This window comes from Trachurus trachurus (genome assembly GCF_905171665.1).
Source record: "Trachurus trachurus genome assembly, chromosome: 11".
Classification (NCBI taxonomy): Eukaryota; Metazoa; Chordata; class Actinopteri; order Carangiformes; family Carangidae; genus Trachurus; species Trachurus trachurus.
Genome location: NC_139904.1, coordinates 27,401,843 through 27,419,434, shown reverse-complemented (window position 1 = coordinate 27,419,434; position 17,592 = coordinate 27,401,843). Strand labels below are relative to the sequence as shown.

Sequence of the window (17,592 nt, the reverse complement as noted above, 5' to 3'; positions counted from 1 at the left end):
AATTTTTTTTATGAAATAGTCTTTATTTCTGACAGCTTGATTTAGTAATTTGAGGACCGGGGAGGCCTCATATCAGAAATATCATTCACCTCTGCTGAAAATGTGTCCTTGTAAGACACCTAGCCCATTTTACCATCACAAAGAGCATTACTCAAGGTTGAAACATGCTTAAACAAGATAGGACTTGTGGTAGAGATGAGAGATGAGCTGGCAGTGTCTGTCTTGATGCAGGTTTCTGCTGCTTCTCTTTGTTCTTGTGTTTGCATCACTGCCTGGACACTATCATTCCTTCTCAGAGAAAAAGAGGCTGACATGAAAGGTAGCAAGAGATCAAAAGATGGGATGAGCGGGTGTCCACAAAGAAAGGAGTCCTGTTACTGGCCAGCCTGTTAGTGATCAGAATCTGGCCATAACATATCTTATTTTGTTTCCATTTCCCTTCAACTGTAAATGCTGAAAAGTGTTATGATCTGCTGGTTCTCAACCCAAGTTGTTTGTTTTGTCATTAAACAATAGCAGATTTTTCTCATCAATGATAGTTTGTCGTAAAAAAAAAAAAAAAAAGGTAAATGTTATCAATTCATAACTGTCTTTTTTCATTGATGTGAAATAGGGCTGCTCCATTATGGATGAAATCATAATCATTAATCCCGTTTCTTCTTTGCTGTATATCAACAGTACAGTATGTTTATTCACCCTCTCTATTAATCCATCGGATCAAATTTCAGTGATATTCAACAAGACTAAGTTTTAAGAAATATGATGATGCGTCTCTCCCCTCACTCTTAAAAAGCATAACTGCCCATTAGTAGATGGCCTACTATGCTTAGTTAGCCAGACACTTTATTGCTGACTACAGTGACTTCTCTTAGGGCTGCTAGATTATGGATAAAACTATAATCATGATTATCTTGGTCAATGTTGAAATCACAATTATGTTGAAGGTGGGGCTCTTTATTGTACACCAAAAACAACACTAGTTCCCACACTAGAGAACTTCTTCTACCTTTCTTGTTGAACCAACAGCACTGCTCTCCCTCTGCCTGCTTCACTCGTCCTGATTCACAGTTTTGACTGACTGAGTGCAGTGCAGCCTTCAGGGGCAGAATTGTGCATGCACGTGACCTTCAGAACAAAATCCAAATAGTCTTGGAAAATTACAAAATAATTGTCTTTCCTCAATTATATAAGTTTTGAGATGGTTTGGAGCCAAAAATCTAAATTACAATTAAAATGTGATTAATTGCACAGCCCTAACTTCACTCCTGTGTCTTTTGGCGCTCAGTTCACTGCAGTAATACACTGGTAGCATTCTTCTTCCACAACCCAAGAGAGACTCACTTCAAACTCACAAGTTAGAGTGAGTCACATTTGATACACAGGTGCAGTGAGGCTGTTACGTTGTTGGGTTTGGGACTGTTGAGGACATCATTCACCAACTACTAAAAAAACGAAGTTATTGCTGTCACTGAAAAAACATCCCCCCTATACTTAAGCTGTTGAATATGTTTTAAAGAGAAGTTGGTAGAGGGTGCCCTCATGACTGTGATTCAGCGTCTTGGTAGAAACGTGACCATGAACCTCTCTGAGGAGCTGCTCATGTACCTTCACTCTGTTCCTTCATACATACACAATTTCATACTCTCACATCTGGATATTGTTTGTTAAAGGGACATTGTGTAACTTCTCCTGTTATCTATTCATGAAAATCGATTATTTGGTTCAAAAGTATGTTTTTCATTAATCAGTAATCCCCCCCATCAACAAACTGAAGTGTTCCGGTAAGCTCTGAATTTGCCGTTCATATCATTCATATCTACATGGAGCGGGTAAGCTCGGTGCTGGCTGCCATGTCATGTCGCACCGCGGTGCAGTGAGGAGGAATGGAGCGTTACACTGATGCTGCATTCACGTGCAGTCGGGCAGACGGCCGTCGGTAACAAACCAGACGTCATTTTAGTCACAGAAGTCAAGAGAAAGCCGGTAAAACGTGGGTCAGGTAAACAATATCACATCGCCATGACAACATACTGTTGTCACGTGTATTGTTTTGCCTCGTGCTGACGGACCACTTGTTTACATAGAGGCTTGTTTATGCCGTTACATGCAGCACAGCCGTCTGCCCAATTTCACGTGAATGCAGCATGAAAAATACGATTGAGTTGCTTGCGATATACAACCGCAACGCTAGATGGGAGTAATTCCTACACCATGTACCTTTAATGTTTGTCAAAGGTAGGCAGACAGTCCTTTTTATTTATTTATTTTTTCATTTTAAAGTTTTCTCTTGGTTCAGCAGACTCTACCCTGTCTGTCTTTTTTTCTGCAAAGGTTGTCATTTCTGACGAGGATAATCTTTCTCCAGGGATTATGAAGCTATCCTGTAGTCATCACATTTTGTCAGCTTAGCTCATATTAGCCAGCAACCCGTGACTTAACGGTCTTAGGTTTGTATCATAGTTCAAAAGGAACATCCAAGATTTGTGCCACAGTCCAGCCATAAGTCGGTTAAGCCAGCATGGTGGTCATTCACTGCCCCCAGTTTCACTGTTCAATGCCCAATCAGTGAAGATGAAGCACCCAACTGTTGCCAGAGGTGTTCCAATAATACCTGTTTTTAAGAAAATAAACGGTGAATGAACGTATATTGGAGTTAGACTGCTGCTCTTACCACATACTGTGGAGAAAGAATATGGCCGAGTATATGAGGTAGAAATGATCTCCACATCTTTGGTAGTCTTGTAGATTATTGATAGCTCTTCTGTTAAGGCATAATTGGGCTGTGAATTAATTGCACGAGGGGAGTGAGTAGCTTGTCTTATCTTTTCTTATAGTTGAAGAAAATAAAACTGAACTTATGAAAACTGACACGGAACAAATGGTCTCTCAATCAGAGAAAGACATACCTCTACCCAGTGTAGAGCTGAATAAACAAGTCCGCCTGTCCCTTTGTTTGCCTTCGATGCTTCCCAGCTCCCCAGTGTAGCACACATTGATGGTCATGCAAAACCCTCGGATTTTGTTTTGTGAGTCTTTCCCATTGCTCAAAAAGCCTGAGGGCTAGTTGACTGAATTAGGAGTTATGTTATCTTTTGTATGGAGTGAGAGTAAATTGCTTCCCTCATTGGTGATGAAGAGCACGTTTGCCCGGTGTAATAGCTGCCATAGAAACCACATCAGCCTAGTAATTGTATAGGCAGCCTCAGAAAATTAGGAGAATTAAGAGGACAACATTAAAATGCTTTCACTTGGTTTCGGTTTGCTTCTCTCAGGCTATATATATATACTATATTATATATATAGGTGTGTGTGTGTGTATTCATTGTTCATTCTGGGTATCTGCAGTGTCACAGAAGATTGACAGCTTTGGACTACATAGGGTGAGAGAGCTCACAGAATTTGAGTTTATCAAGGTGCAAATTTGAGTCAGTTGAATCTGTTATAAGGCAATACTACTACAGTACTATGTAACTATTCTGGCAGGTAGTTTACCAGTTTAAGATGGTGCCACGGATAGATACCTCATTGTGTTGGTGTGCATTGTTTTGTTTGTTACTTAATTCATTCTGGTGGTTGTTCCACAGCAAGCCACTGTGCAGGAGGCACATTGCATGCTCAGTGTGGAGAGAACTACCTTCATATTCCAGTTGTGCTTGGACATTAGAAACACAGTCAAGTACAGACAGTTTATTCATTGTGAGGTCAGTGGGGGTCACTCACTGGATTACTGTCACCTGACAATCAACAGTGCTTACAGCTTTCCCTTGTCAGCACTGTGCTATTTTGACCATGACATGGTTCACCTGATTCCTATTTCACGGTTTCCCCCAGAAAACTTGTGACATGTTTGGGCCCTATAGGTAACAGATTCATGAATGGAGTAGTAGAATTTAGAAGGTGTAATTCTATAAGGCCTTGCATTAGATCAATGTCAAAAGTTGACTGGAAATTTGAAAATATGACTATGCAATCATGTGTTATTAAGACATTTATTAAACATATTTAAACACCAGCAATTGCAGCGTCTTACCCCCAATTTCCACTGGAACCATCTCCGCTCCGTTCCGACGCTGTTGCGAACGTCGGAGCAACTTGCTCCCGTTCAAGTCAATCAGAGCAATTCCACCACGTGCGCTGCAGTGTGTCTCTGGTCCGTCATAGCTCCGGCGTCCAGCAGAAATACACAGCAGGTCTATTTTTGCCGGATGACGAAGCCATCACGCATCAATCCACATCGTATTAGATCGCCCCACACAGGCAGTCAAACGCACTGAGCATCCAGTAAATTTCAAAATAAAATGCAGCGACAAACTTTTCGATCGTAAATCATCACTTTGTCCGCATGGATGGATGGATGAAAAAATAATAATCATATTTAATGACACAAACTGAAAGTAAAAGAAATACCACAGAGTAAGTAGCCTAACAGAAAATCAACCTCATTTTATTTATTAGTTTATTTGAAAATGGACAGTGTACATTACATTTTTACATTGTGATTACACATTTTCGCTCCATATCAAAGGCAGTGACATGGAAAAAGGGATGACTGACAGTTAACTTCATAAACAAAGTAACTGACATTGCCATACATTGCATTGCTGTTTTTCCAGGGTGTTATGGCGTAGATGGCGAAAGTGACTCGATCATGAGCTCAGCGTCGGAGAATTCGACAGAGCCTTGGTTCTGTGATGCCTGTAAGAATGGAGTGACCCCCAGCTGTGAGCTTTGTCCCAACCAGGACGGCATCTTCAAAGAGACTGACGCTGGGAGGTGAGATCCAGTAACATCCTGACCTGCTGGTCAGTTGCTATTTATGAGGGCAGCAAGTGGAACATGTTCAGAAACAAATATCACCTAATAACCTCAGCTGGTTGAAATGCTGCAGGCAGCCAAAGCCTATCTAAATTGTGCATGTATTCAGTGTTGGTAAGAAAAAGAAGTTGGGGGGAGAGAGAGAGAAGGAGAGAACTAGCAGAGGAATGAGAGAGGAGGATGGAGGGAAGAGAAGAGATAGAGGAAGAAAAGAAATGAGAGAAAAGAGTGTGTTATGTGAAGCGTAGAGACTTCAGCCACGTTATCGCTGATAGTGCTCCTCAGCCAGGCTGCACCCGAATTTACTACTTCACTAGAGCATGAAAAACACAGCAAATTAAACTGTGAAGCGGTTGCTTGCCAGAGATGGATATCTTTATATTGGACTTCGGATTCTCTTCCCTAAAGTCCGCATTTGAAATTGTGTCACAGCAAAATGTAGTCAAGAGTCTGGGGCTACATAAATCTATGAATCCATTTCTTTTTGAAGTGTCTGAGCAAGTTACTGCAGCCAATTTCATGATATTAAGTTTCTATTGTTTGCAGTAACTCACCACATGGAATGCAGAAGTAACCAAAGAGAGATTTTGATCATTTTAGCACTATTTCTCGCAATCAACATGCACCTTTGTATATTCTTTCCATCCCGAAAAATGTTCAGGTTACAATTTTCATACTAATGTGTTATAGTTTCTGGTGTATTGTATTAACAAACCAGTTCATCAGCCAGTTAAATGTTTTCATCTTCATTTTCAGATGGGTGCATGTGGTTTGTGCACTTTATGTTCCTGGAGTAGCATTTGGAGACATTGATAAACTACGACCAGTGACGCTCACGGAAATGAATTATTCAAAATACGGGGCCAAGGCAAGTACTCTTTTTACATACTGATGCAGTTTAGTGATGCATACCATTAGGAAGGTTTTACTGACATGCTTAATATGCTGCAGTAGCCAGTCTTAGATGTGCTTTTTGATTGCTATATCTTGATTTTATTTCCAAATGCATTCACCAAGCACTTTATTGGGAGCATCACAGAAATACTAGGTAGTTGCTTTCTCATGTTAAAAACTTATCTCAACTTAGACATTACGAATTCCTGCAGATTCTTCAGCTGCATATTCATGCTGCAGATCTCCTTATCTGCTCCTAGGCTGTTGATAAATGTAGACGTAGCCTGTGAAGTCACCCTCAGGTTTCTGAAGAGTGGGTTTGAAGCTCAAAGTGGCCATCCTGCTGTCATCTTGCCTGTACTTGAATCCACCGAATTCCTGGCTAATAGGATGAGCTCCAAGAGAGAACAGAACATTTGAACATTTTCATACTTGAACATTGTCTTCAGTTACTCATTATATAATATGCATTGTTTTATAGTAGATGTGACTTTACCATTGGGTAAAACCATGGCACCTGTGTGTAAAAATAAGCATCTTAGTGTTGTGTTCTGTTGCACGTAGGAATGCAGTTTCTGTGAAGACACCCGTTTTGCCAGGACCGGTGTGTGCATCAGCTGTGATGCAGGAATGTGTCGCTCTTACTTCCATGTTACCTGTGCACAGAGGGAGGGACTCCTGTCTGAGGCTGCTGCAGAGGAGGTAAGGCTAGCAACCTGGATGTCCACAACACAATGCCATATTCATAATGAATTTATTAACAATTAATAGTAACCCACTTTTGTAAATCTGATTGGATTAGTCAATTTAAAAGTACTCAATTGGATCAATATCAGAAATTAAATGATCGCTGTGGAGCCTGAGAGAGGAATATCACTGTTGAAAACACAAGCCGACAAACACACAGGAATGCGCTTGGAGTGAATGAAAATTATTATTACCCGGTAAATGAAATCACAAGTGACGCAGTGAAAATAAAAAAAAATGTGTCCCTGTTTTTTTAATTTGGTTCTTTTGGTCCGTTGACTTTGCTCAGATCTAGTTCATTGGGGCCCATAAATTGATATCAATGTTCCACCGCACCATGGGGCAAGGAAGAAAATGTAGTCTTCTACAAGAAAAAGTGGCTTGCCAGATTTACTGTGCATCTCCTATAGTGCTCTTCAGCATCCTTTGTGTCGTTGCTCACAGTTCCCAAAAGGTGTCGGCTGCTGGTATCAATGCCTTCCTTGACATCAAGCTGACACATTCTGACACATTCATTAAATTTAATTGACATTCATTCATACAAGCCATAATATCTTAGTCAGTGGTGATCACTACACAAATATAACCTATAAAATCTAAAATCAGCTCTGTTTTACTACAAAAACATCATTAACTCATTTTCTTAGACTTTACTGTCTTAAAGACCCACTCCCGTGAAAATCGTGTTTTTTGAGCTTTTCACATGTTCCTGTGGCATTTTTCTTGTGTTAGAGCACATATCAGCAGAAAAGGAAGTGCACAATTGCATTTCTGAGTTTTTCTGCCTTCAAATTGCTGTGAACCAATGGCAGACGCAAACTGGCAGTTTCAGGGAGACTGGAGTTGAGGGTGTCACAGCTCCAGGGGAGGGCACTAGTGCTACAAGCTCCCGCCCCGCTCTGCATCTGGCTCAGAGGTGAAAGGCTTGGCAGCTCGGTGTAGCTGTCAAGGTATAACAGGTATAGCTCACCTGGTAGAGCAGCTTGCACCGTGAGCAAAGACTATGTTCCAGTCTCGGATCGAATCCCAGTGTGGAGTTTTACGCTAAACGCGCTGAATCTGTAGTTGTACAATGTCCAGCTGTCAGCAACCGGGGGGTGGGGTGCGAGGAGGTGGCTGGGCGGGTGCAGAGCATAGACTGTAAAAAGAGTGACGTCACCCATTGGTTTGGGGGAGTCTGTTTTGTGCCGCTACTATGGGGGTTTGAGCTGCGCCATGTTGGATTCTACATGCCATATTTGGAGCGGTGCGGCCGTTGGCCAGCCGAGAGCCCGCCCACTGGCCTCGTAGCAGCGGTCGCCGAACCTGTCACTCAACGGTTCTGCGCCCTAATTGGCCAGAACTTTAAACCTAATAACAGTAAAACGGTAGAGTTTAAAAAAAATTCACCCCCCTCAGAGTGTGTGCGGGGGTAGAAACTATCGGTTGAGACCAAAAAAATGAAATGTACCAGGCTGTAAATATGTTTTTTTAAGCTGTAAAATCGGCTATTTTAACATGGGGCTCAATTGGAGTTGCTCCCTTCTGGAGCCAGCCCCCAGCGACAGCCGAGGGGATTGCAGCTTTTTGAACGCGGAAGTGAGCTTCACTCCTCAGACCGACAACTGCCCCCTTGGTGCAGAGCAGCGCAGTCTCCGCCCACCCCCCAGAGGTGCATTGCTAATGTGCATGGCTAATGAGCTGGTTTTAAAATGACCAAAAAGGGTCGCGGGAGTGGGACTTTAAAGCATCAGTATGTATTATTGGGGTTAAACCTTGACATCCAGCGTTCAGTTTCTATAGTGCTCACTCGCTCACCCCTCCCGTGCACTTAACAACAGTTCAACATTGTAAGATCTAGCTGCTAATGCTGCTCAGCTGTAGAACCGTGAGTATTTTATAACGGCAGAAAAAAAACGAAAACAACTACGTCGATCATCCTCTGGGCACAAGCCGAGTCACAGACACTCAGTAGAGCGTTTGAGCCTAGTTTGTCCGCTTCCGCATACTGTATTCAAAGATGGCGATGCAACATGACACTCCGGTGGGTGCACCGGCCAGTGCGGCCACCTATGTATTTGTAAACAACTCATCCTAAGCTACGAGACAGCTTTCATTTGTTTAATTTGCCCTAAATTATTCAGAACTTTGACTGTTTGATCATCATCCAACTCCCGACCGAGACTCTCAAATAAAGGCAAAAAACTCCCAAAACGTTTCTTTAAAATAAATAAATAAAAATAAATATAAGAAAGAAAGAAAAAACAAAAGGACATAATTAGGATCACTGTATTTTGTACTGTAACATGTATCATAGTAGCCTATTTTTCACAACGTAAAGCATCACAAAACTGTATTTATTATTCAAGAAATAACCTCCACATTAAATAGATATTGAGTAAATCTACTACACTGCGCATTTGCTGGTTACCAAAAGTGCAAGACATTTTTACTGAGGTATATTTTGCTTGCAACCAGTAAATTTATAAATGCCTCCATAACAACTTATAGTAAGTTTTAATTACTAACCCAAATTGGTATAATTTAGTTTAGTCTGTATAAATATTTAAGACATACAAAATGTACCTGTTGCCTTAACAGATAAACTACAAGCTACTAGTGCATCTACTTTGATTAACTTAACCCACATACAACTGCTTATGTCTCCGACCAAATGCAACCAAACGTTTGAATATTTAGATCTTGCTGCCATTGAAATCATGGAAAGGGTTTCTCTCTGTATTGGTGTCTATGGTGTCTCTGTGTCTGTGTCTGTGTGCTGCTGCATGGGAGAGTTCGCCCAGCCACTTGCAACCAGGCCCTGGCATAAATTTCTTCAATTTATTGGGTTTTGGGAAAAATCATCATATATGTCTACTAACCAAAACAATGTAGGTTGAATAATTTACCTAGTACTGATGGCGAACCATTGGATCTTACTGATTGTATAGTATATTTAAAAATGTTGTCCTGCTGCCCATTGGATTTAGGCACCCATTCCTATACCAATCTATACTGTAAATATGTTTATGTTTGCTGTGAAATTGTTTTTTCTCTTCTTGGGTTTGGTAGACTTGGCAGTTTTTGGTATAGATATTGAGGGTATTGATTGATTGACTGCATTAAAGTTAACTGTCTTTTTTTTTTTCCAGGATATTGCAGATCCATTTTTTGCATACTGCAAACAGCATGCAGATCGCTTTGACAGGAAGTGGAAAAGGAAGAATTATCTGGCCTTACAGTCTTATTGTAAAGTCTCTCTTCAGGAGCGAGAAAAACAGCTTACTCCTGAAGCTCAGGTAAGGTTCAATCATTCATTCAGCCTCAGAACAACTTTTTTTGTCCAAAGTTCAGACAGTTTGCTACAGGATACCTCAATAAGGGAGATCTCCCAGCACCCACCCACAGGGATGTGCTGCTGAGCATCAACTGACAGGAGAATACTGCTGAGCAAGCTGCTACGGGACCCAAACAGAGGACCAACAGAGTAGAAAGTAGGGGCACTGTGGCTGGAAACAGAGCAGTGGTATGAGGAGGTTTCCAATACAAATCCTATGATCCTGACGCACATGGAAGGGCCAAGCCCCACTCAGTCAGAAAAGCTGTGAAAAAAACAGGCTGCATCTTTGTGTCTTATTGGCACTCTGTGACACTTGTTTGTTTTTTTTTGCCAGAAAGCTAATGAAAATAAAGATACCCACTGAGGCAGGCAGAGATACAGCAGGAAAGAGAAAACAGAATGAAAAATGAGGGAGAGCTGGCTCAAAAACACAAGTTCTGCAGTGGATTTTCATGGTGATATCCAGAAGTCAGAGGACAAAATACTTCCTTGATTGTTGTGATCTGTTGAACCATGCTGATTTCAGGCAGACAAATAATTGAGAAAGGTCTAGAATCAGACTTCTAGACCTTTCAAAAGGGTAGTGATCATCTGGTGGTTTGAATGCTGGTTCTGCTGGTAACTAATGCCCATAGACCTTGATAAATCATATTCATGTGCTGATTATCAACGCAAAATGAACTCAATGTTTGAATTCTTGAGACTCTAACTGATCTAACATGTTGCACTGTTTCCACGGCAGAGAGTTACCCCCAGCAGAGAGCATAGACAACGATTGAGTATACCTTTCTACTATTTCCAAACTCAGCAGTTCTGGAGCCTCTGAGGGTTACTCAGCGCTCAATCAGGGCTCCACCAAGTGCACAAACTTAGAGGCACAAATGAACTTGAAGTTGAGTAATTTTCTTCAACTACAAAGCACTTTGCTTTCTGCGTGGCCTGCATTCTTCTCTGGCCACTACTAGACAAAGAGGTGGATTTGTCAACTCCCTCCAGCCGAGCTAATTGACTCACCTGGGGGGTATTCCAACAAGGTCACTAAAGAAAGCCAGGCTTAAACTACCACCATCTTTATGAGAAGCCCAAATGAGCGGATGAATGATAAGATAATCAAGTAAGTCACAGAGTGGGGAAAGTTACTGTCGTCTCAGCAGTTGATGAAACGCTGCTGATGCAGCTTTATGAAGATATTGTTACAAACAAAAGAACATTCTCCGAACTAGTTTGCTTTTCTTTTTTGTACATATTGCACACGGTGTCTAACCATTCACACACCGATGATGATACATCGGGGGGAAGTGTGGGTTCACAGGTCCCGAGTGTCTTCGACCTGTGGACTGGAGAAGCCAGGAACTGAACCACTGACATTCTGGTCAGTGGACGACCAGCTCTATGTCCTGAGCCACAGCCACCAGACGTTGACCTGGATGTCATTGTTTGGTTGATATACTGTTAGTTCTGTGTCTGTGGCATTTCCATGTCTGAAAAAAAAATTGCTGATAACTTCCAGAACAGTTAAACAGCAGCTCTGACTGCAAGCTTCTGTACAACAACACATTTGGCAGTGTGCTTCATATTACATCTCATTAGATTCTTATATATTACAGTATGCAGTGTGGATCTTTCTGTGGTCTGTCAGTTTCCCATCAGTTAGTGGAGATGTGGGTTTAGATGGATCACTCTCAGTACAGCCAGGTGTCAGCCTCTGTCTATACAGGTGTTGGTCTCACTTTGTTCTGCCTCTGTTGACCATTGTTTTTCAGCCACTCACAGAGCACAGTGGGTCTCTGTTATTTTCTGTTTGTACTTGTAATTATATTTGATGTGTGACTTTTGCTGATAAATGTTTATTGATTTTTAAGACAATGAAAGAGTGAGATATGAGTTCCATGGGCCGTTAATGTTTTTTAACTTAACACAAGTGATGTGACATGGTTTGGGATGACTGCTTCTCCTCCTTCTCTTAGTAATCTATTTGCCATTTTCCACTCCTGCTGTCAAAGCTGGCCACCTCCCTGAATCTAACACCACTGTGGACAATTGCTTAGATTATGTGCCCATGCATGCTTGCTCCTTGCTGGCCCTGCTGTATGCTGCCAATGTAATGGTTCAACTGGAGGGTCTAGCAGCCAAGGAGAGTCAGTCTGAATTTGACCGTCTTTTTGACTCATTTCAAGACTGACTGAACAATTGCCTTTTGCATTTACCTTTTAGTTTCATATATGGTGACAGTAGCAGGGTAGAACCCATTACCTGTGGTTAGTCTGGCCATACATCATACACAAAACAGTCAGCCAGTCAATCAAAAAAAATCTAATATTTAAAGGAGCCAATCATAAAACCACCCAATATTTCACCAGAGACTAAGGAATCATGTTACAGTAATTTAAAATATTGATCTAATTTAAAATATTGAGACAGTGTGAGTGAGTCTCGGGTACCATAGCCACAAAGCTGGAGCAGGGCAGAGGTTAGTGTGTGACTATCTGGCAACCTCGAGTCTGCAGTATTTTGAATTTGACTGCATCAATAGTTTTGGCCACACTCATACAGCTCCTTTAAAATAAAAGAAAGACAAATGGTGGCTAGTCAGCAGCTCGACTGTGAGCACAAAACTATTCCCACTTCTCCCTGCATCTTTTGATTCTCAGTTTTTTTGCTTTGAGGGTTTTTAGTCGTACTGTACACATTTATGGAGATGTGGACACAGTCACACTCGCTAGCCACACACTAGTCACATAATGTGTCTGTCTATCAGAGCCATATGAATATTTGCCTTTCTTTATGTTGACATGACATCAGTCTTTAAGGTGACACATGTCTGTGGAGAGCCTGAATGTGACTTAGTCTATACAGTGTGAATGACAGTACACTTGTGTGACTGCACGATGATGGGCAGAAACAGGTGTTATCGTGAAGAAATGTCAGTCACAACTGAAAATGACTGCAAAACGCTTCAATAACACAAAATGCTGTATTCAGAAAAACGAGAAGGTGTGACAGAGCACTTGTCATTTTAAATCATCAATCTGTCGGTAAAGATCTGTGGGAGCATGGGGAGTTCTGGTGGGTGGGTGGTTAGAGTATGTCCCATATGGACACTCTGAGCCCCAAAGCAGGACATCACTGTGTCTACCAATAAAGGGAAAACATGGCTAATACGGGGAATATGTCAGTGAACATGTGTGTTCCACCTGCAGGCCCGAATCACAACCCGTCTGCAGCAGTACAGGGCAAAGGCAGAGTTATCCAGGAACACGCGGCCTCAGGCGTGGGTGCCCCGGGAAAAGCTGCCACGACCTCTGACTTCCAGTGCCTCAGCCATCCGGAAACTCATGAGGAAGGCGGAGCTGATGGGCATCAGCACTGACATTTTCCCCGTGGACACGTCTGACGCCAACGCCAGCATGGACGGACGTCGGAAACACAAGCAACCGGCCCTCACAGCAGACTTTGTCAACTACTACTTGGGTGAGAAGAATTCCTTGCACTTCCAGTCACCACAGCTTTGTTACTTATTTTCCTCACATTCTCCAGTTTTCTTGCACATCTTATTTTACCGAGAAAACTATTAATTGGATTGGAAACTGGCTTTCAAAATAAAAATTGTTACAGAACCGTTACAATTACAACTTTTTTAAAACCCAGTCATTATTTAATTAGCTCGCAGCATTCACACTGGAATGGATTTGACAATAACTACGGTCATAGTTCTGTGAACGTCATCGTAACCTTTGCAAGTAAAAAGGTGTTTTGCAGACTTCATCACACACCTGTTGAACAACATTTGTGATCATGAGCACCGGAAGAAAAACTTTGTGTGTGTAGACGACAGCTTTATTTGTCACAAACATTTGAAGACTTTTGACTACAGGCTGAGACAGCACCCCCCTCCCTCTGCTGCAGAAGGAGAACCCACAGTGACCTTTGTCTGTGATCTTCATTCAGCTTTACTCAGCAGAACTATATACACACATTAATATTTGTTCAGTTACCACAAGGGTGTGAACACTTGTGGTCATTGTAGGTCCAACAGTTTTATTGGAGTACTATTAATGGACTGAAAACAAACAAGTCACAGCAGAATAGCCACTGCACAATTCCTCACAAGTTATGTGTAATCCTAATGTGTAAAACCAAATACTTTCACCGCAACCATATTCTGTCATCACAACCACAACAACCTCAGTGACAACTTTGTCGTGTCTGTCGGGCCAAAATCAGGCTGAATTCATGTAGTGTGACCAGGGCTTTAAATAAAGAGTCTGTCTGTTAACATCCCAAGAATTTATTTCACTTGGTTCATCTTTCCCCCCCCCCATTTTCCTCCATTCTCCTTCAGAAGACAAGATCTGAGGTGAAACTGCACATTTATTAGGAGTCACTATGCAAAACATCAGAAAAATATTTTTTATAATATACCGGAGGCTTTTTATGACTTCGCCTCCACCTGTCTGTACATCCGTCCCACTCTTGTGGACATGATATTGTAATAATATGAACGATTTTGGGAGTTAAAGTTCAAGGGCATGATGACCTTACAAAACCAAGATTAAATGTCACAGTTGCCTCCTAAAAAGCCATGAACTGGTAACATTGTCAGGGAAAATATTCCACTTAGACAAAAGACGACAAACTGACAATTATAATTTTGGCTATGTGAACCCATCGTCTTCAGAACTTTGGCACAAACAATTTCTTGGGCTCAATGATAGACCCGAGCGGCATCTTTATGCAAATGAGAGTGACTGAGGCATCCTGGGTAATTTAGAGCCCGGCATTTCCTCCATTGAAAAGTTCAAAATGGTGAAGAGTTACAAACTAACTAACAAAAAGTTGGCTATTAACAGGCTGTTTACAGACAACACTTAGCCAAAACCTACCTGGTGATTCGACCAAATACAGGTAGATTGTGAGAGGCTAAATGGGCATACCAGTAGATTAATTAATTCAAAATTTGATTGATAGTTAGTTAGTCTACGCTCCATCAAAACACAAAAAACCACTGAGTGCAGACCTGAGGGAATTTAAAATTTAAATAAAATTAAAATTACCCAGGATGCCTCAGTCATTCTCATTTGCATAAATTTGCCGCTGACATGACTCCTCGCTGCATACCTTGCAGTCAAGTGCTGTAAACTGCGTGCTGCAGTTAAGTGGTATCGATGTCGCGGTATCGGTGGCAATTTTATGAGTACGAGTACTTATGCCCGGTATCGAACCGACACCCGGTATCGAACCCGGTGCATCCCCACTCATTTCCTTATTACAGGTGAAACCATTTACATCCATCCATATTGAAAGCACTAACTGTTGTACAGTTGTTGCTAAGTTGATGTGAATGTCTGTAAAGGTGCTTTCTCCACCAAAACCTGATGATGATGATGATGATGATATGAGATATGGACGAGAAGCAATAGTAGTAACCTTGACAACACTGCATCAGCCTGCAGCAGAGGGCCTATCTGCCATCAGTACACTCTCTTTATGTGCTTTTTCCCGTATATAGATTGTGATCATGCTATTGATTTTTGTCCCATTGATATTCAGAGAGGAACATGCGAATGATCCAGATCCAAGACAACATCTCCGAACAGAAGAGCTTAAAAGACAAGCTGGAGAATGAGCAAGAAAAACTGCATGTGGAGTACAACAAGGTGAGCAGCACACTCCAATCCCACAGGACCTTTGTTTTGCAATATAGAAGATGATGACTGTAACAAGTCAAACACACATCAGTGAGCAACTAAAGAATTATCAGTCAGCCTCCAGCCTTTTATAAGAAAGTGCTCATTTAATTATTTAAGGTTAAGACTTGTAAAAGTGCTTTGAGTTAAAAACTAAAATCACAAAGTGGACAAGCTGATATTCTGATGTTTAGCAGGTCTAATGTTCACTACGCTCACCACCTTAGTTCAGCATTTTAGCATTCTAACATTAGTTAATTAGTAGGACTGCTCTATTATGGGAAAAATTAGAATCAGGATTATTTTTGGTCAAGAATGCAATCACAATTATGTATGTATATACAGTAGGGGGAGGGTTAGGGTTAGGGTTTTCTTTATTGTAAGTAAGTAAATTTTAATTGTGCCAACAACCGGCATGTTTTATGAACCAGCAACAACAGGTCAGTGGAACTACATTACAGTACATTCACTTTTGTTAATTGACTGACATGTTGGTAGAATGATGAACGGTCGGTCACTTGTAGAAGGATGTTGTCGCAGGCGGTGGACAAGAGCACTCCTATATATTCAGAATGGTACGGCCTGTTTTTCATAATCACATTTTGAGAGGATTCGACTACGAGGTTGATAGTTGAATCAGACCTCTCTGAATCAAATTGTTGAATAGTCAATGATTCGAGGTCACCCCTACACAAATGATAATATTTAATCAGAATCTGAATTTAACTCTTAGACAAGTCTGAGTGGCAGAGGAATTTGAACATAAAGTGTTAAAAAAAAATGTTTTGAATTAGCCTGTTATCCATTGTCTTTCTTCCAGTATTAATTTCTACTTTCCACCAGGTGGTGGTTATGTCAGGATGAATCAGCAGTGTAAAGCATTTTACCACATTAAATGCAGCCTTATACCGTGCTGCTTGATAAAACCTGAAATCCTCGGCCAGTTCCTCTCGTCTTTCCTCAAATGTGACCTCTCTGTAGTGGCTGCTACTCTATCCGTCAACATGAGTAAGGGAATACTGCGGTGGACTAAAAGTCACAAGAGTTAATGTTGCATTCAGTCTTCTGCCGTGCGTGTTTAGAGTTATTAATGGAGTGTGTGTTGCTAATTGCATTGCTTGAGTTGCTGTTACATGACTTTGGCCTTGGAGAAAATGTCAGTACAAGTCTAACCATGACTGATATATTATAGAAGAGGGAAGCACAAGGCTTTCCCATTATGCAAGGCTCAGCTCCTGTACATCATATGCAGTGTTAACATGAAACTTACAATGATTGGTTCAAAGGTTCACCTCCTCCATTATAACTCTGTATATTATGACATTTATCAGGCTTTTTTATAGCCAGAGTTGGGGTCAGAGTTTCTACTCAACCTCTGACCCTTCTGCCTGCCTATATAGCCTTTGACCATGTGCTTTTATAATCAAAGTCTTAGACGAAACCTATAAATCCTAAGCAGAAGTCCAAACAGACTGGTACACAACTGGCCTGCTGGAGAGAAAGTGGAGAGGTCTTTGTTGATCATACCCATGGTTTTTGGTCTTGCCCCTCCATCCAAACATATTTCAAAGGTTCTGTTTTTCATTATCAATGTATTCAATGTATTCATTCAACTCTCTATCTTGGAAATATGCAGGATGGATTGAGTAAAACTGATATCTATCTTCTTAAGGTCTTGCTAGCTGCAAGTAAAAAGGACATCCCAAAATTCTGGCTGCAGAAAAATGCCCCCAACACAACTTTTTGATATTTTTGTTAATATTATAAAGCAACTGTATGTCCTGGAGCAAATGACTTACTTCCAACTTTCCGACTCCAGAAAGAGTGAAAAACGATGGCAGAAATGGCATGCTTATTTGGCCAATGAGTGAGACTATTTTTGATGTGTTGTGTATGATATTTTTTCTTTTGCATAGATAGACCACCCCTGGACCTTAATTGTTCAGTTTTTTTTATTTGTCCTTTGTTTTAGTTTTTGTATTAAAAGATGAAAATTATCTATAAATAAAGAGTTTTTAAAAAAAAAGGTCTTAGACAAAACCAGAAGGGTCTCTATTTCTCCACTGCCTTCACGATTGGCAACTCAATGTCAGTACAAGCTGAAGAGAGGAAGTGAAAGCAGTCCACAAG

General features: G+C 41.1%; 1 protein-coding gene across 1 annotated transcript in view; it reads left to right on the top strand.

Moving 5' to 3' along the window:
* The window catches only part of phf14 (PHD finger protein 14), an 83,779-nt gene that overhangs the window by 10,245 nt on the left and 55,942 nt on the right, over nt 1–17,592 (top strand). The window contains exons 5-10 of the mRNA XM_083982778.1: nt 4,614–4,773; nt 5,572–5,683; nt 6,274–6,411; nt 9,588–9,734; nt 12,976–13,246; nt 15,326–15,432. Coding sequence (XP_083838904.1) covers nt 4,614–4,773; nt 5,572–5,683; nt 6,274–6,411; nt 9,588–9,734; nt 12,976–13,246; nt 15,326–15,432 — 935 coding nt within the window. The remainder of the gene's footprint in view (nt 1–4,613; nt 4,774–5,571; nt 5,684–6,273; nt 6,412–9,587; nt 9,735–12,975; nt 13,247–15,325; nt 15,433–17,592) is intronic.